At 41.4% G+C, this 24,083-nt stretch overlaps 2 protein-coding genes across 2 annotated transcripts; one reads left to right on the top strand and one right to left on the bottom strand.

The window, feature by feature from the left end:
* Positions 1 to 6,662: 6,662 nt before the first annotated feature.
* On the top strand, positions 6,663 to 17,527 carry LOC103723612 (cyclin-P3-1-like). Its single transcript, XM_008814574.4, has 3 exons — positions 6,663 to 6,938; positions 7,821 to 8,241; positions 17,183 to 17,527. The coding sequence occupies exons 2-3, from the start codon at positions 7,841 to 7,843 to the stop codon at positions 17,448 to 17,450; spliced, it is 669 nt and encodes a 222-aa protein (XP_008812796.2). The 5' UTR covers positions 6,663 to 6,938; positions 7,821 to 7,840; the 3' UTR covers positions 17,451 to 17,527.
* A 1,403-nt stretch (positions 17,528 to 18,930) lies between these two features.
* On the bottom strand, positions 18,931 to 24,042 carry LOC103723611 (kinesin-like protein KIN-14J). The gene is made up of 13 exons (XM_026800168.3): positions 23,824 to 24,042; positions 23,692 to 23,742; positions 23,315 to 23,379; positions 23,110 to 23,197; positions 22,640 to 23,011; positions 21,975 to 22,254; positions 21,686 to 21,847; positions 21,100 to 21,315; positions 20,981 to 21,018; positions 20,637 to 20,800; positions 20,442 to 20,555; positions 20,184 to 20,225; positions 18,931 to 20,026 (listed from the first exon to the last, which is right to left on the bottom strand). The coding sequence occupies exons 1-13, from the start codon at positions 23,921 to 23,923 to the stop codon at positions 19,196 to 19,198; spliced, it is 2,523 nt and encodes an 840-aa protein (XP_026655969.2). The 5' UTR covers positions 23,924 to 24,042; the 3' UTR covers positions 18,931 to 19,195.
* Between the last annotated feature and the right edge of the window lie 41 nt (positions 24,043 to 24,083).

Genomic DNA, 24,083 nt, shown 5'->3' with positions numbered 1-24,083 from the left:
ATAATAATACTGCCCACCGTGAAATTTGGGCCCAAACCCTTAACTGGGCCTATTTCTTATTGGGCCTAGTAGGTTGTGGGCCCGGACATTACATCCTACCCCCCTTAAAATAAATTTCGTCCGCGAAATTATACATACCTTAGGTGGACCGATGTATAGAGGACTCAATTTGCCGTATCGCCCGAATCGGGCAACACTCTTCGAAAAGGACATTTTTAGGTAGACAAAGTTTTCCTCCAAAAATTTCAGTTCTCATAGCTTAACAAGAATCGCCCGGTAGGGGGCCTTGATGATGGGTCGCTCTCCTAAGATCGATGGTGAATTCGATTTCTCAACCAGGGGTAATTCCGGTAATTCATCAGGGTAAATGTCTGAGTATTCCCTATTTCTTATAGCTACCTAGCAGTCAAGAGTTTAGGGTGAAACTGAAATAAATTGCTTTCTTCGACTAAGGTATTATGACAATCTTAACATATTATGATACTCTTAACTACCCGTTACCCCAAATTTTTTTTTTTTACGGTTATAGTCTTGTTAAACCTAGAGCTCTGATACCACGAGATGTCACACCCCGGATCCGGATCCGTGACACGGCCGTGCTATTGTCGACTACCGCCCACAATAGCACGCAGCCTCATACCTGGGTAACAGGGTAGTCAAACCAACCGAATCTTTTCATATGAAAGCATTCTTAGTACAACATGCTGGTCAGTACCCAAATACAGAGCTTCTATGTAGTTTATGTACACAAAAGTATACTTGCTTTACCCCAAAAGAAAGAAGCCCTGATACCAAATTAACGTGTCTCTGGCAGCTATCAGTGGTAAGGATCTGAAAGAAAAAGTAAATGAACGGATATGAGCTACACGGCTCAGTAAGTAATCATACATAATCTTACCGGATCGAACATAACGGTAACCATGTTTATGCAGGGTTTGAGAAGCTGACATGCATATTTATCTAATCATCATCATGGCATAATATGTATGCAATTTAAAGGAGATAGCGGTTATAGCAAAATACAACATTTCATAAGGATATATTCAAAAACCCGTTGTAAAACAATGTATGCTTTGGCCAGGCACGTTCATGGATGTCACGGCCCGCCTGCGCAGGGCACGTGACTATCGGGCCCACATGAGGGGGAAACACGGGGCTCCCCTGCCAGATGTTGGCCGGTTCCGGGGCTTCACGCAAGCGTCCTTCACCCCTCACCGATTTTGCTTCTCCCCAAAAACGCATCTGCAGGATTTGGAAGCACCCCCCTCATATACCCAGGCTCTGAAACGAGCCTCATGATCATGCTTCAAATATCATTTTCATAAAGTATGCATATGAAACCATGCCCCCGGCATGCCGTGGTCCATTCTCTCGGATGCTACTGCGAAGTCCATTCGGCCACTGGCGGGGCCAGCTAGTCATTCTCGGCCACTAGCAAGGCCAGCAAAGTTATTCTCGGCCACTAGCAAGGCCAGCTCAGTTGCATTCGATCAGTAGCATCTTTGAGCCCATTATAGTGCCTCTTGGCTAGCTAAGACTTTATAAACTTATATGCATGATTAAAATATCAGCATCATCATGTTGCATACATAGCCATAGCTTCTGAGATCATGCAAGTTACTTATGCATTGTAACATATCATGCATGAAACATATATACTTAAAATAAATGCTTAGGAAACATTAATAACATGACATGATCCATAACAGGACTAGAACAGGTTACTTACTTTCTTCACAAATCATGTATACAATTCAAATTGTATGAAAAATACTGGTTCATCTTATAAAACGTAATACAAGATCTACGATAAGATTAAGATAGATTACTTACAGTGATTCGTTTTCTCCCAAGTTTCTTACGTCCTGGTGACGGATCCTGAGTCACCTAAAATCACATTATAATAAGCATATTATTTCCTTTTTACTTGTTTGGATCCTACCCGAAATTTAGCCCAAGTCTAATGTGTTCATATTGGAGCCTTGATTGGGTCCATATAGTTTAATTGGCCTTCTAATTGGTCATTAGGCTTAATCCCAAGTTTAATTGGGTCTGCTGGAATTAACTCCACTCAACTGGGTTCGGACCCAAATCAATTTGGGCCTAATTTGGTTGGTTTGACTACCCTGTTACCCAGGTATGAGGCTGCGTGCTATTGTGGGCGATAGTCGGCAATAGCATGGCCGTGTCACGGATCCGGGTCCGGGGCGTGACATCTAGTGGTATCAGAGCTCTAGGTTTAACAAAACTATAACCGTAAAAAAATTTGGGGTAATGGGTAGTTGGGAGTATCATAATATGTTAAGATTGTCATAATACCTTAGTCGAAGAAAGCAATTTATTTCAGTTTCATCCTAAACTCTTGGCTGCTAGGTAGCTATAAGAAATAAAGAATACTCAGACATTTACCCTGATGAATTACCAGGAATTACCCCTGGTTGAGAAATCGAATTCACCATCGATCTTAGGAAAGGGACCCATCTTCAAGGCCCCCTACCGGGCGATTCTTGTTAAGCTATGAGAACTGAAATTTTTGGAGGGAAACTTTGTCTACCTAAAAATGTTCTTTTTAAGGGTGTTGCCCGATTTGGGCGATACGGCAAAATGAGTCCTCGCTACATCGGTCCACTTGAGGTGTATAATTTCGCGGACGAAATTTATTTTAAGGGGGGTAGGATGTAATGTCCGGGCCCACAACCTACTAGGCCCAATAAGAAATAGGCCCAGTTAAGGGTTTGGGCCCAAATTTCACTGTGGGCAGTATTATTATAATGGTTATTATAATGGTTAAAAAAAAAAAAAAACGAAGGGATAAGACCGACAGGGAAGGGTTACCTCACCCCCTGCTGGCAGCCGATGCCGGCGCGCCGGAGACAGGGGGGCGGCGGCCAGTCCCGGAGCAGGGAGGAATGGAGAGGATGGAACCTCTCAGAGGGGGGGGGGGTCTCATCCTCTAAACAAATTATTTAAGCCTCTGCCGGCAACCCCAAGTGACAGACCCCCTAGAATACTGAACGAGAGAGTGAGAGAGCCGAAGCCTTGGAGCCGAAGGCAAAGGAGCCCTGAAGCTCCAAGAGGAAGGAGGGACTACCAGGGGGAGAACTGCCCAACGGTAACCAGCAAAAATCCAGGTAAGTGGCCCCTTTTAATAAAATTTTAGGGAGTGGAGAAACCCTCTGTGGGGTATTCTCCCCTCTGTTTCAACTATGGGACAGAGAGGAGGAGACCGGCAGAAGGGAGAAGGGTCACGGGCCGGACCCATAGACCCCGGACCGGCCTGAGAATGGCCGCGGCCCAAGACCAGGCCCGATGACCACTCGGGCCGAGCCGCCTGCAGGGCACCGCAGCCTCGGCTGCGGCTACGCTAGGGCTCGGGGGGCAGCCCGGGCCGCCGGATCTGGCCGAGCCGGCAACAGAGGTGGCCACAAGGCCACCAGCCCCGGCCGGACCGCCACCTCTTCTCCGGCAAGAGGTGGTGGCGCCGGAAGGAAGGACCAAAGAAAAGAAAAGGAAGAAGGGAAGAAAAGAAAGAAAAAAAAAGAAAAGGGGAACTCACCGGACCTTAAGGCTTCTTCCCCTCCGGCCATGCCCTGCCGTGGACGGAACGGATGGAGGCTCTCGGGTATAGCCCGGACTCCGACCCATCTCCGAGCCCCTTCCCCTCTCCGGCATCACTTCGGAGAGAGGAAGGGCCGGCCTTCCTTTTCGCCGGTGCACCGGGGGAAAACCCCCGCCTCGGTCGGTGGATCGGGGGGGAGCCTCGTCTCCCCGGTCGCCTGCGGGAGAAGAAGGGGAGGAGACAGTGGGTTCCGGTGGGGGGGCGAAGGGTCGGAAGCTAGGGTTCGGCGAAAACAAAGAAGAAAGAAAGAAAGACAAAGAAAGGAAGAAAGAGGGAAAGAGAAAGAAAGAGAGGGAGTGACGGAGGAAGAGAGGCCGTGGATTCGGCCGGAGAAGAAGAAGAAGGCCGAGGAATCGGCCGAAACACCCACGATTCCGGCGAGGGCGAAGAAGAGAAGAGAGAGGAAGAGCGTCGGAGGAGAGAGGGGTCGCGGAAGGTGAAGAGGCGGAAGCCTCTGGAAGGGGGGAGAAGGAAAAAACATGAGCACGGGTTCGCGGGTCGGGTCCGAACCCGAACCCGAACCCGCAACCCGTTAAGCTTAAATAAATAAATATATATATATGTATATATGTGTGTGTATATATATATATAATTTGAATGGGTTAGGTGAACCCAATAAAACCAGACCCAGTCTATTTGGATGAACCCGGATGAGGGATGGGCTAAACTTCAGGTAGAAAAGGAAATAACATATTATTATTATGACATGATTGTAGGTGACTTAGGACTCGTCACCAGGACGCGGGAGACCTAGGAAAAAGGCAAATTACTGTAAGTAACTTGTTTTAATCTTGTTGTGAATCATGTATGTAAGTAGCCTGCCCTAATCTTTATGGATCATACATGAAATTTAACATGTTATGCATGTACTGTAGGCTAAGAACGATATGTGTATCTGACATGCTCTAGTTACACAAGATATGAGTTATGAAATATGAACATGGGTGGTACATGTCAGTCACATAATTCATAGTTGTGCACATATTATGTTTTCATTGCTCTTGTGATACATGCAAAATGAATTGAATTCCATATTATGATTTTTATTAGCATGAGTGTAAAGAATGATAATGATTTGCTCTAGCGGCATATTGCTTGTAAAGGGGTACCTAAGAACTCCTATTGCTACGGGCCGAATGCAACTGAGCCGGCCTTGCCAGTGGCCGATAATGACTGAGCCAGCCCCGCCAGTGGCCGACTAATAACTGAGCAGGCCCCGCCAGTGACCAATAATGAATTCGCCGTAGCATCTATGAGGTACTACCTATACGAAGCATTATTTATGAACTCTTAAGAGCTACTGACCCAATGTAACTGAGCCGGCCTTGCCAGTGGCCGAGAATGACTGAGCCAGCCCCGCCAGTGGCCGCCTAATAACTGAGCCGGTCTCGCCAGTGGCCAAGAATGACTTCGCAGTAGCATTTAAGAGCACGACCACGGCATGCCGGTGGCACGATTTTTCCTACATGTGCATATTACATGATTTCTTGACATTGTAGGATACTGTTTTATTTACTCAGCATGGATATTTTATTATGATGATTGATTTAGTAGCATACATGTCAGCTTCTCAAACCCTGATAAGCATGGTTAGCATTTTTAGTCGATTCGACAAGATTATGCAGGATTACTTACTGAGCCGTGTAGCTCATATCCGTTCATTTACTTTTTCTTTCAGATCCTTACCACTGATAGCTGCCAGAGACACGTTAATTTGGTATCAGGGCTTCTTTCTTTTGGGGTAAAGCAAGTATACTTTTGTGTACATAAACTACATAGAAGCTCTGTATTTGGGTACTGACCAGCATGTTGTACTAAGAATGCTTTCATATGAAAAGATTTGGTTGGTTTGACTACCCTGTTACCCAGGTATGAGGCTGCGTGCTATTGTGGGCGATAGTCGGCAATAGCATGGCCGTGTCACGGATCCGGGTCCGGGGCGTGACACCCTGCTCCTTATATTCTTATCTACCTTTTTGGGATGTTAATTCAATTCTTTTACTTATTCTTCCCTCTCAGATAAGTTATAGTGCAGAGCTCATAAATTAAGATCTGTCAACAGCCAAACTAAGTAGTTAGATATTAAACAAGGAGGGGATTTTCTACTCCAAGATGACTAAAAAAAAATCTCAATCTATTAATCTCCAAGGGCCTCCCATAGAATTTGTGAAGATCCGTACAAGTATATATTTAGTCCTACATCAGCTATTCGTAAGATAAATTTTATGTATTTATACAGAATCAAAAAATTCAAATAATATTTTTCAGCTAATTTTTTTAAATGAGATTTTGGGTCATTAAAAATGATAGTAGCCAAATCTTAGTATGATGAACATAAATGGAAGGAGTACATGAAAACATGTACAAGCATGCAGTTTTTTTGGATGAGATTCTTGAGTTGTTATATAATTTTTTTTATTCTTTTAAATGATGGAGAAAAAAAAAAACCTGTCCCCCCAATTTTACAACAATTATACTCCTCTTTTTCACCTTCCAAAATCTCACTCCCTCTCAGCTTGCGATTTCTCCGTTGAACAGAAGAACCGTTGACCACAAGCTCTTCCACGATTACGCAACGATCCATCCGTCCAGCTGGCGAGCACCAGAGAGAGAGATGCCATCTACTTTTATATAATAATAAAGTCATTACTGTTTAATTATTATAACTTGGAACAGCCAGCGAAACAGTGGACCGACCCGACCAACACCAAACAGCTGTCTAATATTCCTTTCCCGAGACTCAATCTGTGGGACCCACCTCACTACTAACTTCGTCAATGCAATTCTCATCAGGAAGCGGCAAAGCCTGTTCAGGAATTTAGAGCGGATCGAGTTAGGTGGGGGATCGGAAATAGGTGGGTCCCACTCACGTGTACACCCTGTAGCGAAAGCCATTGCTGACCAGCTCAGTCCCCACGACGATGCCGACACTTCATGGCATTTAGCAAACACCGACGCCAGCACCCGCACAGCCCGGCACTCTTCTTCTCTCTCGTCTGGAAATTTATAATAATATATGAGGAGGAGGAGGGAAGGAGGTCCCAAGGAATAAAGTGCGTGAGTGCTTTGAATGCTCTTTTTTGTTTTTCTGGTTCTTTTCTTGGTCTTGGATAAAGAATTACCAAGATAAGCCAGCATCCTAAAAGGAGTCTTCTGCTGCTGCTGCTGCTGCTTCTTGTGACAATACCAATGTTTGAAGAAAGGGGGTAATGGCAGCAGAGCAGAGATCTTCTATGAGGACCTCGCCAGCCATTTCAGTAGTGGAGCAGATTTAGAGGAGGCGGAGAAATAAAGAAGAAAAGTTTCTCAAGATTTCTGCGTAAGCTGCACGCGTTTTTGATCTTTTTGTTATTTTTGGTTCTGCTTGTTGCTTGTTTTGATTTGGAAGTTATGTGGCTTTTTTTTTTTCCTTCTATGGCTCTGTAGTTGGTGCTCTTATCAACTCCGTGACTTAGATCTTATGTTGTGTATTGGCGCCGCATTTTGCTTATGTCCAGCTTTGGGCGCCCCATTCGGCCAAATTTTATTTGGCTACAGATCTCAGGGAATCATTTGACATGTCTTACCAATGATGTCTCGATTTCTTGCCCATGCGTTCTGGTGTTTTACGTGGATCCTCCTCCAGATCTGGTTGTTTGTTTCCTTTTGCATGCATAAATCCACTTCGCCATGTGTTATAGTGTTTTACGTGCGTCCTAAATGAAGTGAAAATGGTAGCTCTCGAATTATGTCACTTGTTAAAACATGAGACATGAAAAGAGATGTTTCACATTCGGGTAAGTTACAAAATAAGTAGCTTTTTTCTGAAAGAAGTTGCATGGTTTCTCACCTTGTCCTCTGAACTGAGGTTCCTCAAATTAAAGTTTGATCATGGGCCCACACTCTTCTCTGCTAGATTTTGATGCTGCAGGACTCCAATTGCTGCAGTTTAAGAAAAATATGTATAGAATTGACAGGATATGCCATTTGCTTCGGCACAATTCGGTTCTCATTTGTTTGTATGCTAGCTTTCATGGTATTCTTACATGTATGATGCTCGTATGCTGATTCTTGTTATTAACATTCACTTTTCATGTTTGCTGTTGTATAGAAAAGTCTAATAATGCTGAAAGCAGATTGTTATTATCAGTGTTCTTCATTCGGATGTTTGTTAGTGTTGTTGTATTAAGTCACTCAGTGTCTCAACAATCTACTTGTTTAGGGAACTTGTGCTGATTTAATATGGGGTCATTGGCATCCGAGACAGAGACCGTGCACCCGGAGATCTACATATCATTGGGTCTGAAGGCATCAGGCAGAGGAATTGCTGAATTTCCAAGGATATTGTCTCTTCTGTCATCACTTCTTGAGAGAGCTGTTCAGAAGAATGAAAAGTTACTAGATTCAAAGAAAATTAAAGAAATTGTCACCATTTTTCATGGTTTGAGAGCCCCAAACCTTAGCATACAGAAGTATGTAGAGCGTATCTTCAAGTATTCGAAATGTAGCCCATCCTGCTTTGTCCTTGCACATATATACATCAACAAATTTCTTCAGCAACCAGGCATTCATCTGACTTCTCTCAATGTTCACCGCTTGATGATTACAAGTGTCGTGGTAGCAGCAAAATTCATTGATGATGCGTAAGTGTTAGATGTAATGCCTATTGTACTATTGAAAGAATATTTTTTGACTCTTTGCGAAAACTTTATTTCTCATATTTCCATATAATATAACCTAGTCACCGTCTGACACATAATATACATTTTTTCATAAACTTGAGCTTACTCCTAGATTATGTTTTTTATGTAACTGCAAGTTCATGATTTTTTTGCATGTAACAATAATGATTGTTGTTTGTCTTTGACATTGACATACAACATTCACCTCTTATCTAACATGTTTCTTTTGCTCCAAGGATTTTCTCTATAATGCTTTTATAATAACCCAGTACACTTGGTGAACGTATTTTTCACACATGTGTGTGTGTGTGTGTAGACATATCATATCTTACTTTTTGAAAATGTTTCATAAAGGTGTATCTACATCATGCTTAACTGCTTGTCCAATATTCATTTTTGTGCTTCCTATAATTGACCCCTTTACTTGGCAAGTGCTTGGATTATCGAGTTATAGACTGCCTAACAATTTATGGATCCATATTTCCTTCAAAAAGTGACTTATAGTTTCTAAATCTACTTCTAGCATTCAAAATATTCCTCCAAGCAATTGATTAGGCGAGATATGCTGACAATATATATAAATATAAAACCGTGACATATGTAGTGCTAGAGGTCATACAAAAACAATAAGAGCCTATAAGACAAATTATTTTAAAATGAATGTACAATATAATAGGTATGATTCAAACGAAGAAAATAACCAACTTAATAGAAAATTGGCTTGAGATTATGGTGTGTATTTGCTATCTATGCTGACAATATACAAATATAAAACCATGACATATTTAGTGATAGAGGTGATGCAAACAAAAATAAGAGTCTATATGACAAATTATTTTAAAATGGATATTTAGGATGTTAGATATGATTTAGACGATGGAAATAATACGACTAAAAGAAATTGGCTTGAGATTAAGGTGTGTATTTCCTGTCTAGAACTATTATTGCCTCCATCAATATGGATATTGCTTTTTATAATAGTCTCTTAATTAAAGAAATCCAAAGCTTATGGCCGGGCCCTTTCATATTTTTGATCACAAGGAAGCAAGGTCAAACTAATTTGCATATTTTATTTGCCCAAAATGAACAAAAGGTTCTAGAAGAGAGGAGAAAAAGAAAAGGAAAATACCTTCTTAGGTGTAGAGATGATAATGGGAGGAGGAAGTTGATCTAGAAAGGAATGCTAAATATACTGGCTTTTAATTTTCGATTTGATTTCATTCATCTTAGATCACCATGCCTTAAAGAGCCAATCCACTTAGGTGTGTTGGGTAAGAAGCCTATAGACAATGGCTCTTGATCTTTAATTTAGATTAATCTGTAGTAGAATACTGTGCTTTGGGCCTATTCAGTTAGTTGTCTTAGCCTATTTATAAACAATCAAGGTCTTGATGTGCACAAATAGGCCTATAAGTTGGTCACACTTTGACTATATCAGGATTAAGGAGTGATCTCTGTTTGATCTGTTATCTGAAATCAGTGGCCAACTCCAGCTTGATGATAATCTAACAGAGCTAAGGTGAAGTTAGACTTTAGTTAAGGGGGACCATGTTGGGATGAGAGCTAAGGTGAAGGTGAATCTAACAAAGACAAGATGGAAGTGGGGGATGGAAGAATTCGGTTAAAGACTAAGGGGGACCATGTTGGGATGAGAGTTGAATGGGGGCACAATAATGTTGTCGCGCCCCCGGCCTGAGATCGCGAGCCGGGGGTCGCGCCAACCGCCGCACACCCGTAGGAAACCCTCCCCACGAGCATGCAAGGCATCTTAATCAAATCTCAAAAATGTAACTAAAATAATTCAGCTGAAATAAATGCAATCTTATTCTATTGACTGACACAAATTATAAAGTCTCACAGTTCTAAATACGCAGCGGAACAATAAATTACTAGCATGTAAAACTTGGTTCTTTAAATAACAAAACCTTGCAATGTCTCACACTTCTAACAATAGTCTAAGATAAAACATTAATATAAATAAACCCTAATCTAAGATAACTTGTGCTTCAGTTCTTCTAGTCGCTCTCCCATTTTGAAACCCCGATAGGTTAGTTCTCGGAATCTGTAAAACAACAAGAAATTGTATAATGAGCTAGACAGCCCAATAAGTAATAAACACTTTAACTAGTCAATTCATATAATAACATAAAATATAAATACAAATTACGACGAATGAACATAATAACATAATCAATTTCTTTTCAAACACAAATTCATTGAAATCCGTATCTTTCAAATATCCATATACATAATCATAAATCTGATTCGAAACAAATCACATTCATCTCAACAGCCTTTAACTACGACCATACTTATACCCTGTGGCTAGGCTAAAAACAGAACCGCACTTATACCCTGCGAAGTGGGCCAGAATACCGCACTTATATCCTGCAAAGTGGGCCAGAATACCACACTTATACCCTGCGGAGTGGGCCAGAATACCACACTTATACCCTGTGGTGGGGCCAGAATTGCCAATGCATAACCCCCAATTGGCAGGATCCAGAACATAGTCGGGCTGAGAGTTCCAAATCTGATGCACATCAAAATTCTTTTTTTGTAACATAATAGATATATCATAGTCCAATCTAAATATGCATATACAATGCAAGAACAGTAAATATATCCGAAAAATATTATTCCAATTCACATATCTATTTTTCATTCGAATCATCATCTCGTAAAATTCATAAATCACATATAAATTCATCAACAATTTATTCGATGCAAAAATAATATTATATAAATGAAGAGTCTAGAGAAAGCAGTTCATTACTTACCTTGAACACGATCCACAACAAATCCAATTAATCTTACAAATCCCTCGCAGAACCTAATATCCAAAAATCATATTTTTTTAAAAAAATTCATCACAATATATATAAAACTTAAATTTTAACATTATCTCAGGGCCGATCCTGCAGAAGTGTCTAGCACCCCGGGTTCGGGTTCGGATTCGGGTTCATACCCGTAAACCACCCTCCTTTTATTTTATTTTATTATTATTATTTTCTTTCTTTCTTTCTTTTCTTTTTCTTTCTTTTCTTTTCTTTTCTTTCTTTTCTTTTCTTTTCTTTCTTTTCTTTTCTTTTCTTTCCTTTTCCTTTTTCCTTCTTCTCCCGAAGCTTCCTCTCCTTCCTTTTTTTTCGTTTTCTTCTCTTCCCCTCTTCTTCCGTGTCCATGGAGGGGGAGGTGCGACCCCATGCCGAGGCTCGGAAGGGGCGGCGGCCTGAGGCCGGCGGCGCCTGCGGCCGGTCGGGGGTGCCCGCGACTCGCGATGGCCGGCTCTCTCTCGTCCCGTGGAGAAGAGAGGGCTCGGGAGGACGGCAACCGACCCTCTGTTCTTCCCCTAGAGGAGAGGGAGGGCTCAAGAGAGGAAGTGCCCGCGGTGGGGATCAGTAGCGTCGGCGATGCTCGCGGCCGCACACGGGTAAGTCCCCTCTTCCCTCCTCTTCTTTCTTTCTTTCTTTTTTCTTTTTTTTTTCAAATGGTATAGCAAAGAGGTCAAGGTTAGGAATCCTTACCTCAACCTCGGTAAAGATCCGGCGGCACTCTCTCTCCGGCGGCAAACAGAGGAGGAGAACCCGTGCCGAAGAAGATCCACTTTTTTAATGGCTCTCTCTCTCTCCCTCTCTCTCGGCCGGCAGCACGAGGAAGATCGCCCCAAACTAGAGGGGACTCAGGGTCTGGCGGCTCCTCTTTCGGTGGTCTCAAAGGGGAGGATGGAGCCCTAAAAACAGGGAAGCCGGCTTCTTCGGGATGGCTCCCTCCTCATCACGTGCTCGTCGCACGTGATACCGAAATCCTTGGGGCTGGGCCGGTCAATGGACCGGGCCCAGTTTTAGGGTCACATTCTTCTCCCCTTAAAAGAAATTTTGTCCACGAAATTTTCGTACATGTAGTTCAAGAGTAGAGAATACTTCTTCCAAATCAAGTCATAACACTCTTCAAATTAAAGTCATCTTGTCTGACCAATGTCAAATAATTTCATTCACCACACTAACGTCCCAATGTTCCTAGTGTCTACCCACCTACACTCATGCCATGTCAGATTTTGTTATCTTAGAATTTATCCATTTATGCTCTGATACCACTTAAGTTGTCACGCTCCCGGCCCGAGATCGCGAGCTGGGGGTCGCGCCAACCGCCGCACACCCGTAGGAAACCCTCCGCACACCCGTATGAAACCCTCCCCACGAGCATGCAAGGCATATTAACCAAATCTTAAAAATGTAACTAAAATAAGTCAGCTGAAATAAATGCAATCTTATTCCATTGACTGACACAAATTATAAAGTCTCACAGTTCTAAATACGCAGCGGAACAATAAATTACTAGCATGTAAAACTTGGTTCTTTAAATAACAAAATCTTGCAATGTCTCACACTTCTAAGAATAGTCTAAGATAAAACATCAATTTAAATAAACCCTAATCTAAGATAACTTGTGCTTCAGTTCTTCTAGTCGCTCTCCCATTTTGAAACCCCGATAGGTTAGTTCTCAGAAGCTGTAAAACAACAAGAAATTATATAATGAGCTAGACAGCCCAGTAAGTAATAAACACCTTAACTAGTCAATTCATATAATAACATAAAATATAAATACAAATTACGACGAATCAACATAATAACATAATCAATTCCTTTTCAAACACAAATTTATCGAAATCCGTATCTTTCAAATATCCATATACATAATTATAAATCTGATTCGAAACAAATCACATTCATCTCAACAGCCTTTAACTACGACCACACTTATACCCTGTGGCTAGGCCAGAAATAGAACCGCACTTATACCCTGCGGAGTGGGCCAAAATATCGCACTTATACCCTGTGGAGTGGGCCAGAATACCGCATTTATACCCTGTGGAGTGGACCAGAATACCACACTTATACCCTGTGGTGGGGCCAGAATTGCCAATGCATAACCCCCAATTGGCAGGGTCCAGAACATAATCAAGCTGAGAGTTCCAAATCTGATGCACATCAAAATTCTTTTTTTTTGTAACATAATAGATATATCATAGTCCGATCTAAATATGCATATACGATGCAAGAACAGTAAATATATCCGAAAAATATTATTCCAATTCACATATCTATTTTTCATTCAAATCATCATCTCGTAAAATTCATAAATCACATATAAATTCATTAACAATTTATTCGATGCAAAAATAATATTATATAAATGAAGAGTCTAGAGAAAGCAGTTCATTACTTACCTTGAACACGATCCACAACAAATCCAATTAATCTTACAAATCCCTCGCAGAACCTAATATCCAAAAATCATATTTTTCTTTTAAAATTCATCACAATATATATAAAACTTAAATTTTAATATTCTTCCAGGGCCGACCCTGCAGAAGTATCTAGCACCCCGAGTTCGGGTTCGGATTCGGGTTCATACCCGTAAACCGCCCTCCTTCTTTTATTTTATTTTATTATTATTATTTTTTTTCTTTCTTTCTTTTCCTTTTCTTTCTTTTCTTTTCTTTCCTTTCCTTTTCCTTTTTCCTTCTTCTGCCGAAGCTTCCTCTCCTTCCTTTTTTTTTTTCTCGTTTTCTTCTCTTCCCCTCTTCTCCCGTGTCCATGGAGGGGGAGGCGCGACCCCATGCCGAGGCTCGGAAGGGGCGGCGGCCTGAGGCCGGCGGCGCCTGCGGCCGGTTGGCGGTGCCCGCGACTCGCGATGGCCGGCCCTCTCTCCGTCCCGTGGAGAAGAGAGGGCTCGGGAGGGCGGCAACCGACCCTCTGTTCTTCCCTTAGAGGAGAGGGAGAGCTCAAGAGAGGAAGTGCCCGCGGTGGGGATCAGTGGCGTCGGCGATGCTCGCGGCCGCACACGGGTAAGTCCTCTCTTCCCTCTCTTCTTCTTTCTTTCTTTCTTTTTTTTCAAATGGTATAACAAAGAGGTCAAGGTTAGGAATCCTTACCTCAGCCCAGGTGAAGATCCGGCGGCACTCTTTCTCTCCGGCGGCAAACAGAGGAGGAGAACCCGTGCCGAAGAAGACCCACCTTTTTAATGGCTCTCTCTCTCTCTCCCTCTCTCTCGGCCGGCAGCACGAGGAAGAAGATCGCCCCAAACTAGAGGGGACTCAGGGTCTGGCGGCTCCTCTTCCGGTGGTCTCAAAGGGGAGGATGGAGCCCTAAAAACAGGGGAGCCGGCTTCTTCGGGATGGCTCCCCCCTCATCACGCGCCCTCACGTGCGACGCGCGTGAGGCCGAAATCCTTGGGGCTGGGCCGGTCAATGGACCGGGCCCAGTTTCAGGGTCTCACAAATGTAGTACCGGGGATTGAGGGTTGAGGCGGGCAAACGAGTTAGAGTTGAGTCCTGCACAGGGGAAGTGGGGGTTAAAGGAGCAGGTCAAGGGCTTGAGGAGCATAAAAGAGAGGCATTGCGATTTTCTCGAGAGAGGGGGCGTGATGGTGATGGAGTGGTAGTTGAGGTCTTGAGGGTGAATGTTGTACAGAGGAGAGAGAGAGAGAGAGGAAGAGAGAGAGAGAGAGAGAGCTCTAGCTATCAAGGCCTATCGAGGCCTTTTGGGGCTTCACATTAACCATCTTGAGCAAGGCTGGATTGAGCCTACTTATGCATAGAAGCGTGGGAGGTGAGCAGTGGGGATGGCAAGGAGATATATATGGAGAATCGGGATACAAGGAGGTCAGATATATATTGAATATTTATAATGATATCACAAGGACAGAAATGTACCCTTCTAGTCTAGGGATGGCAGTTGGTCAAGTATGGGTCAGATAGGCCATTATCCATACCTACCCCGTACTTGCCTCGGGGCGAAGTGGGACGATGCTTGAAGAGTCTTGGGGGGTAGGGTGGTGTAGGTAAAGTCTCAAGGCAGAGTGGGGCAAGTAGAGTTAGACGGTGCAGGTTGGACGGATTATGTTGGGTAATGCTACAATAATCAATTTTTTCCTTTTTCTTCATATAAATCATTTTTTACCTCAAGGAGGGGATTTATGAAGACATATATATATATATATATATATGTATATATATATATATATGTATATATATGTATATATATGTATATATGTATATATATGTATATATGTATATATATGTATATATGTATATATATATGTATATATGTATATATATATATGTATATATGTATATATATATGTATATATGTATATATATATATGTATATATATATGTATATATATGTATATATATGTATATATATGTATATGTATATATATGTATATGTATATGTATATATATATATATGTATATATATGTATATATATATATATATATATATATATATATGTATATATATGTATATATATATATATATATATATATGGTTCAGGGTGGGTTTTACTATTACCCGCACCTCTCAGATCTGCTGTATGTCTTGTAAAACCTGCCCATTAGGGTTGGGTTAGGTCTTGTAAAACCTGCCCATTAGGGTTGGGTCAGATACTCAATGGGGTGGAGTAAATTGCCACCCCTATTCTATTCGGGCCGGATCAACCTCAACAATTATCCAATTTATTAGTTATTGGGTAGTTGGTGGGGCCATCATACTAGAGCCTAAGGGAAAGGTTTGACGGGTAGAGGAGAGAATGGCTGCACAGTGAAAGAGAGCGACCTAGGGATATTAGTCTCAAAATGGATTGGCTAGCTTCACCTAGTGATATCTTTCAGAATTTCATTTTTCTACCAGTACCAACATTGATGTTAGTTACACTTGCAGCAATTTCGAATCATAAATCTCATTCCTAAAGGAGGATTGATCATATTGCCTTCTCTTTGGTAGTCTACTGAATTCTTATGTTTGCTGAATCCACAACTGTTGGTTGTGTAACTCGAATTGAAATTCTTTAAAAAGTTTTCCAGTGAATCAATCTGAGGATCAGCTATTAACATCAAGATGCCACATTAGTACTCCTCTAGTTAATAGTGCATCTTAATTGAAAGGAAATTCCAAGCACATTCGTTCACCAATGGCTTTTAACTACATCACAATTAGCATAGGCTAAAGATGTTTAGCAAAATTATAGACCTTAGACAAAAGCTACATTCTCACATGCTCAATGCTATTTCAAATAAGATCATCTTTTGTTTTTTTCTTCTTCTTTTTCTTGTTCTTGCCCACGGACAGATGCTAGTAGCAAGCCTGCTGTCTCTTTCGACATTAAATGTCAGTTGACTTCTAACATTGTGTAGCGGCTCTGTCAGAGTCAACCATCATTGACCTCAAGGGATCAGCATCAGTACTATCTCAATCGCTTAGCTCATATCGGAAATGAAAAATGTGAACATTTTATATTTTGACATACACAGCACCATTTTACTGGGTATCATGTATTAAGCCAGAGATGATGTCTGTAGACTCTGTACACTGCCAGACTCTACTTAATAGAGTTGTGGCAGCACTAATGTCACATAGCATGATTGTTACTCACTCTAAAGCTACTGTTGCACATTAACCTTAGAGAACACTCTGGTGGCAAATGTTGATTCTATCAACACAATGTTTTGGTTCCTGTCTTGTTGAGTTCCTTTATTTATTTATTATTTTTTTTTTGGGGTGGGGGGGGGGGGGGAGGTGCATGGTCAAACAAAAGCTTAAATTAAATTCATCCTTGGTACATATTCTCACAAGCTTAGTTACTGAAGCAAAGGGGACAATTACATAACCATAACAATCTGGACCATCTTTGCAAAGCACCTATCTTTTTTTTGCTTGTTATATATTTTGCCTTCAGTAGTCTACATTGTGAAATGTCAGTTGCACTTCCTATTCATTTGAACACAGATGATCGTTTTCATATACATTTTGATATTTTCTTATGTAATTGTTCTCTCTCTCTATTGACATCTGCTTGGACCTCCGCAAGTGACACTTTCTTTATCTATCTCTGACTGCAGATTTTTCAACAATGCATATTACGCCAAGGTAGGAGGAATCAGTACTGTAGAGATGAACAGACTGGAGCTAAATTTCTTATTTAGCTTAGATTTTAGACTTCAAGTGGATTTAGAGACATTTGGAAAGTATTGTTTACAGTTGGAGAAAGAAGCCACAGTATGCACCATAGAACGGCCAATGCAGGTCTGCAGGCTAGATGACTGGACTTCTGTGGAAGATTCCAAAAGCCAACCAGCAGTCCAAAGGTACAGTTGTGGGGCTGTCTAAGGGCTTTTGTAGTTTTCCTATATGCACTCTACAACACTCATGAACTTCTTGTGAATGACAATTGCCTCCTTGCTCTATTGATGTTTCCATATCTTTGTGAAAGCCTGTTTTCCAACAGACTTGCTGAATGTTGTTATGCGCATGGAGTCTTGGTAGGTGGAGTGAAAAAATGATGGAAAATTGTACATGGCTAACTAGCATCATAAGCTAGAACTGGAAATTATTCAAGTCGACAAACAGGTAAACAAAAAGGACACTTTGAGTGGAAGGAAGTTGAAGGGCAGGAGAGGTCAATGAAAAGAAACATGTCAGGTAAAAACAGAAATCCATAGATTGTATGCGGGAACCAAAGCAGGATTTGGGAAATTCATAGCATTACCACTGAAGAGGGCTCTAAAATGTAGATATCCTAATGAATTCTTGTCTCATTTTGCCCAAGCCTTCATTCTAGAAGGAGATGTCTTCATCATAGGCTGCAATGGGGAGGTTTTGATTGCCGCCTGCGTGCTCAAACTTTCTAAGTTCGATAATATTTGGAAGCCGAAAAATGAATTAAAGGTGTCATAACAAAATCATGAAGCCCAAATCACTTGAATTTCCATACTCAGGGAGGATTATGATTCTTCCCTTTCTCAAAAATGCAGGTCGAGGTATTTTGGGAATGTAGATCAAAATCTATTTGAAGGAAGCAGGCTAGTTATAAGTACTGAGTTTTCTCCAAGCAGCTTCCAGTAGCTTAAACTAAACAAGACAACCCAATATTCTTTTATTTTTCATCCTAGACTTTGATCGACATTTTGTGAGTGATTCCTTCTTCTACTGGTTGTTCTCTTCTCCATTTGGATTTTTCTGAACTGCTATAAATGTAAAAGTCAGTTGGTGAACCTTTTTCCTTTTTTCTTCTTTTGTTCACTGCTCCTTGCAGTACAAGAACTCGATCATGTAATTTTATCCTCTATAAAAAGAACTCATTCATCTATTGGTTTCATTGAGAGCACTTCCCCGCAACAAATTCAATGGTAGAGCATATCAGCGGAAGTGTAAACCATGTTTGCACCTGCGTTACATGTATTAGAGTAATGGAGGAAAAGCACCACCCAGCCAGTGGAATGGAAGAGGAATACCTGACTAATAACTGATAACAACATGAACGGGAATTTATTAAGAACCAGTAACTTCGTGGGCTACAGAAGAAATGTCTGCAGAAAGAATGGATATAAAAATAAAAATATAAAAAAAGGAAATATGGCAGCGTGAACAATAACTTAGAGTTAGAAAAAGTGTAAGACCATGTAACCAATATCAATCTTTTCATCCCCTGTGGTTGCATCGTTCATGGCAAAAGATAGGCTGCTGGTAAAGACTACACCAAACATTGCAGTAAAAAGGCAAATCATGTCGTGGGTGTCCTCAGTGGTCGCATGGCAAAACTCAATCAAAATTTAAGGAGGTCGTCGTTTGAAATCTTTTCTACATATACTGCAAGTAACTCTAACCAAATCTCACTACTATCATTAATCAAACATACATGGCACCTCGAATCCAAAGTGAAGGGCGGCTTAAAAGTTATCAAGCTAAATTAGACAACTGAAAGAATGCTGGAAGTATGCTTCTTGTAACATTTACATCATACAAGCCAAAACGCTCATGCACAAGTATCCGAAAGAGAGCTGCAGGCTTTTTGGTTCAGTTAACAGTAGTATCAGCTGGAGAAGAAAATCTTCATGCTAACTGTAAGAACTGCTTTAGATAACAGACTTTCTTCTGTTCTTGCACAAAACTCTTTGAGCAGTCCCCAGTCTACCAACAATTTCCTTTTCCCGTGGAGCTTGGTGAAAGATAAATGATCCTGGAAGCATGGCATGCTTTGGTTGAGCTGGCGAGCCAACAACCACTCTTTTCTGCACGCTAAAACACAACTTGCTGACCGCTTGCTGGGCACTATTTAAACTGCCGGGATTGGCAGGGCTTGAAATAAGTCGAAGCCTTTGCCGAGGAGAACAAATGGTTGGGATCTTTGATTTCCACAGTGCCTGCACATGAGGTGGTGGGCTTGCGTACTTGCTGCTGGATGCAGTGCCACCAAATTTCCATTTTGCTTCTGGAGTGGCTGCTGCTTGTGGTGTTCCTGGAAACAAAGTAAATGCTGCCACTGATCTTCTCCTTGGGAGTCTCAGCTGAGAAGCTTGAATGGTGCCACTTATCTGATCCTGTCGTGCTTCAGGCAATGCTTGATGTCTTTCGGCTTCATTTGGCAAGGTAGCAATGGAGGCCCTCCTCTTGGTCTGCACTGGTATATGACGGACTACAGGGGCCAATGATATCCTCCTTGCTTTGTTGAGAGGTTTTGTTTGGTCCATACCAGAGGCCTTACATGTTGAAAGAACGTTCTCTTTATCTTGCACTCGGACAGTCATTGCGGTGCTATTTTTGCGAGGTCCTGAAGGTGGTAAGCGGTTTGTGATTCTGCTCAAAGGTGGTCGCTGCTTGATGGGAGCAAGTGGTGGCTTGGAGAATTTAGCAGCATCTCTGGAAGCTTTCCTCTCATCAGCTAGTTGGTTCTCGAGGTCTCTCACCTGCCACCATTAAGAAACTTACATTTTTTTGGAGCAAGAATTATATAATATAACGTGTCGAGCCCAAGAATTTCTTATTGAGAAACTTGTAAACAGCATAAGATTGCACATATGAAGTTCTTTTTTCTAATGACCGGTTTTCATGTCAGTATTATACCTTTTGTTGATAATTCCTGCATGTTTGCTCGGTATCTCTGATCTGCAGATCGAAATATTTAAAGGCTGTCATTAGCACATTTACACAGGAAAAAAACAAACTTAATTGTGTGTCCATTACAAGGCACCAAAACACCAAGTTAATAAAAGATAAACGAGATTCACTTCAAGTGATCCTTCCATTAGTAGTTCAGAAGGTTGACATGGTAACATTTAAAACAACTTGAAATTAAATTTGGTTCTTAAATTGTAAAATTACTTTTTCTTGAAGAGTTTTAAAGACATTCTCCCGTGATGCATATTTGAGCTGCATCAACTGCAAGCTTTCCTTTAATCTTGCTGATTCCTTTTCTTCCTGTCGGAGCTTCTCTGCCTGTACAAAAACAATTCAGATCAGTTACCCTACCTTAAAGCCAATCCCTCCTCTCAATTCATTATAACATATAAGAACTACCATCTGTTTAAGCTTGAAACTTTCTGCTGGATCTGATTGTTTACGGGCAGGGCCATGCTCAACTCCCCGGACTCGACTGGCAAAGTTTAATGAACAGAGTGTTTCTCCCAAATCTGCTGAGCTTGGGCTGATCTGTGCAAACATAAGAGTCTTGCAATCTCCTCCTGTTGTAATTTACATGGTCATTATATTCGATGTGTGTGCATTATTTTGTCATGCCAAAATGAAAAATGAATAACAGAAGAGGATACGTGCAAATGCATTGTAAGTGAAAGTATGTTCCTACAAACTGGCCATATTAATAGCTGTTGGTAACAAGATTTTAAGAAAGATAAATGTCTTACCTAGAGAGCTTTGGAGCAGATGGGTAAGCTTGGAGTTCCTGCATTTTTGAACAAGAGAGCAATGAGTTAAATCAGAGCTACAGAGAGATATAGAGAGAGAGTGGGAGAGAGAGAGAGACCTGTATGGAATATGGGGGTTCTTTGAGGCAAGAGCAGAGATAACGTCTCCTAATGCTGAGAGTGACTTATTGATGAACTGTGACTCCTTCAGCCTCTCTCCCTCGACTTCAATTTTTGCAGCACGTTCACTTCCAGCTAAATCCACGAGCCACATGTGGCTCCTGCTCCTCTGCCCACTCACCAAATTCTCACTCTTGATTGTCACCCGAACCAGGCTGCAACGAAGGTAATGCGGTCATGATGAGAATACTTCTGATGAGAGCTAGGGTGCAACACAGCCTTTTCCTCTAGAAATAGTCATAAACAACAGGCCTAGTTTCTGCATGAATCTTCACTTTCAATCAGTAAGAAAGAAAATTTAGGTATGTATGCCATACTACACCATACCGGTTCGGTACCAATATGTAGTATGGAGGGATGCATTGACACTCGGTATGCAAAACCGGCTCTAGACCGGGCACATTGACACAGTAATAGAGCGGCACCGGCATAGAGCCTAGTACCGAGACGGCATATCTTGGTACAAAAACTAGGCCTATTGATGGATGTGCAAAGTAGATTTCAGAAAAATCAGCAGAATACTACCAGTGAGAACGGCTACTGAGCTCATTGGCATTGGTTGATCCAACCGATCTGTTTCTTGCTCCAGTTTTAAGCTTCTCCCACACCTCATCTATGCTGCAGATCTGAGCTTCAACCAACCCAGGCACATCCTGTGTTCCGTCTGCCACTTGCTTGGTCTCCAATCTTCATGCAATTTATAGAAAATTAACCTCAATTAAATTATAATCCTGTTTTCAGTTATTAGAGAATTAATCCAGGTAAAATCAAGCACTCCTTAGTATTTTCAAGCACAAGAAAAGAATTTTTTTACTTCTTTGCATGTTGATCTGCATTGTCTGCTAGAAGATCTCTGATTTTCTCATTATAGACCTCCAACATGCTCACAGAAAATTGGTATCTGCTCAAGGAGCTTCTTTCCTTGGAACTCCTAAACAATTCCTCCAAAGCTCTGTAGTTGACGCCCCTGTTCTCTGTAGTTCCTTCCATCGTAAAGGTCTTCCCAGTACCAGTTTGCCCATATGCAAAAATGCACACATTGTACCCATCTAGTACTGATTTCACAATAGGCAATGTCTCCGCGAAGACAGCCTCTGCACACACAACAATATCAACCATCAGATTAAAATTCTAAACTGAACATTAAAACTAAATAGAAGATCATGGATTTATTTCTGCATAAAAAACTCAGTTTGAAGATTTAGGTTGTTATTCAATGAATCGATTTAGCATAACTTTTCTTTCTTCTTACTAATCTTTTTCATACAAAATAACGAATTAAGGAATGGCTATAATAACCAATCAATCTCTACTGGAAAAAAAACAAAAACATGGAAACTAAACATGAAGCATGCATTAAGCAATGGTCCAAAAGAAATTCTACAATTATTCTCAATTTATTCTTCCATTATAGGCATCCATATGAATCCTGTGATACATACAAACATGGCATTAAATCATCTAGATAACACTCATTACCTTGGTCATCTTTAGGTCCAAAAATATGATCAAATTTAAACTGCTTCTTGGAGTAATCCGAACAGATGATCTGCAACTCAGTATCCTGCGATGGGTCGATCTCTATCACAGAAGAATAACCTTTAGAGATCTCTTCCAAGCTCAGAGGCCTGCATCTGCAAAAGACCCTGATGTTGCCCTTCAGCACGATCATTTCATTGTACAGGCGCTTCCTTTCAGCGCATTCCTCTGTGTACTTCTTCTTCAAGGTTTCATATTTAGGCTCACACTCCTCAAGGCACTTATTCCTTAGCATTTCACAATTATCCCGTAGTTTTTCAAGTTCTTCAATCTGCCCTTGGTGTTTCTTCATCAGACCATTGTACTTGGTCCCTATACAAGAGAGAAAATTAGAATTTGTACCAATTAGTAGGTGATCATCCAAAACTTTACTAGTCCTTCAAGAAAAAGAATAGCGGTGGCCGGCATACCAAGAAACTGAAGAGCAGAAGAGAGATCAGGACCAGAAATTCCCTTCAGAATAGGAGATGGAATGAGGCGGTCATCATCCTTAAGTGTCTGGAATGAGAGAAAGAATTTTAAAAGAGTACTCAAGAACCAAGATATATGTATACATAGAAAAAGGGAAAATGAGATATACGTGACAGAGGTAACTAAGGACAGGAGATCAATCACCTGGATAATGTTGCTTAATTCTTGTTCCATCTCTTTGGAGTCAGTTGAGGGATTCGTCTCCCGATCTGAGAGAAAGAGCAAGAAACCATCAAAATTATAATTGGAAAGGTATCCTTTGACAAGAACAGATCTTTCTCTCGAATTTTTCGCTTTCCAAAATGAAGGAGGTCTGTCCTAGGGTTTGAACTTCCGATGTCAGAAAATTTAAATATAAGAAACAAAAGACCGCAAAATCCAAACTTTACTCCATAAAAAGAGGAGAAAGACAGGGGTTTTCTAGGGTTCGACCTGGAAAGGATCTCAGGCAACTCAGATCTAAACTACTTCTGAAAAAATGCGGTTTTTCTAATTGGAAAGGAAAGGGAGATACATCATACCTTGATCCGGGCGATCAACGCTGGAATCAGAGTGGTTTTCTAGGGTTTGATCTGAAGGAGATCACAAGAATCTCAGATCAGTCCAAGAACAAGAAAATAAAGAAAGGACATAAGAAAGTGATGGATCGAAACCTTGGACTTCTTGAAGGGGTTTGGAGTTCTCTTCCACTGTTTTCTGCGCTGCTTCGAAGGGTCGCACGGGGGACATCGCCGGCAAAGCTTCTTCTCCCATCCTTATGGTTCGAAAAATCCTCGGATATTTCCAAGGGGCAGAGGAAAACCCTCCTCAGAGCTTAGAAACGAGAGCAAGAGCAGAGAGAGAGAGAGAGAGAGCGAAAGGGAGAGTACTAACGGTCAAATGGGGAGCGGGGGCCTTACCGTCTTAATACCGT

This window comes from Phoenix dactylifera, chromosome 17 (assembly GCF_051530095.1).
Source record: "Phoenix dactylifera cultivar Ajwa chromosome 17, Ajwa_hap1_PhDact_Kaust_v1.1, whole genome shotgun sequence".
Classification (NCBI taxonomy): domain Eukaryota; kingdom Viridiplantae; phylum Streptophyta; class Magnoliopsida; order Arecales; family Arecaceae; genus Phoenix; species Phoenix dactylifera.
This window is presented reverse-complemented; position numbering and strand designations above follow the sequence as displayed.

Excerpts from the sequence above, each read along its gene's own strand:
- LOC103723612 (XM_008814574.4), top strand. The coding sequence starts at position 7,841 with ATGGGGTCATTGGCATCCGAGACAGAGACCGTGCACCCGGAGATCTAC. Across the intron at positions 8,242-17,182 it reads GCAAAATTCATTGATGATGC|ATTTTTCAACAATGCATATT; the intron begins GTAAGTGTTAGA and ends CTCTGACTGCAG.
- LOC103723611 (XM_026800168.3), bottom strand. The coding sequence starts at position 23,923 with ATGGGAGAAGAAGCTTTGCCGGCGATGTCCCCCGTGCGACCCTTCGAA. Across the intron at positions 22,255-22,639 it reads TGGACCTAAAGATGACCAAG|AGGCTGTCTTCGCGGAGACA; the intron begins GTAATGAGTGTT and ends TTGTGTGTGCAG. Across the intron at positions 21,316-21,685 it reads CTCAGTAGCCGTTCTCACTG|CCTGGTTCGGGTGACAATCA; the intron begins GTAGTATTCTGC and ends CCTTCGTTGCAG.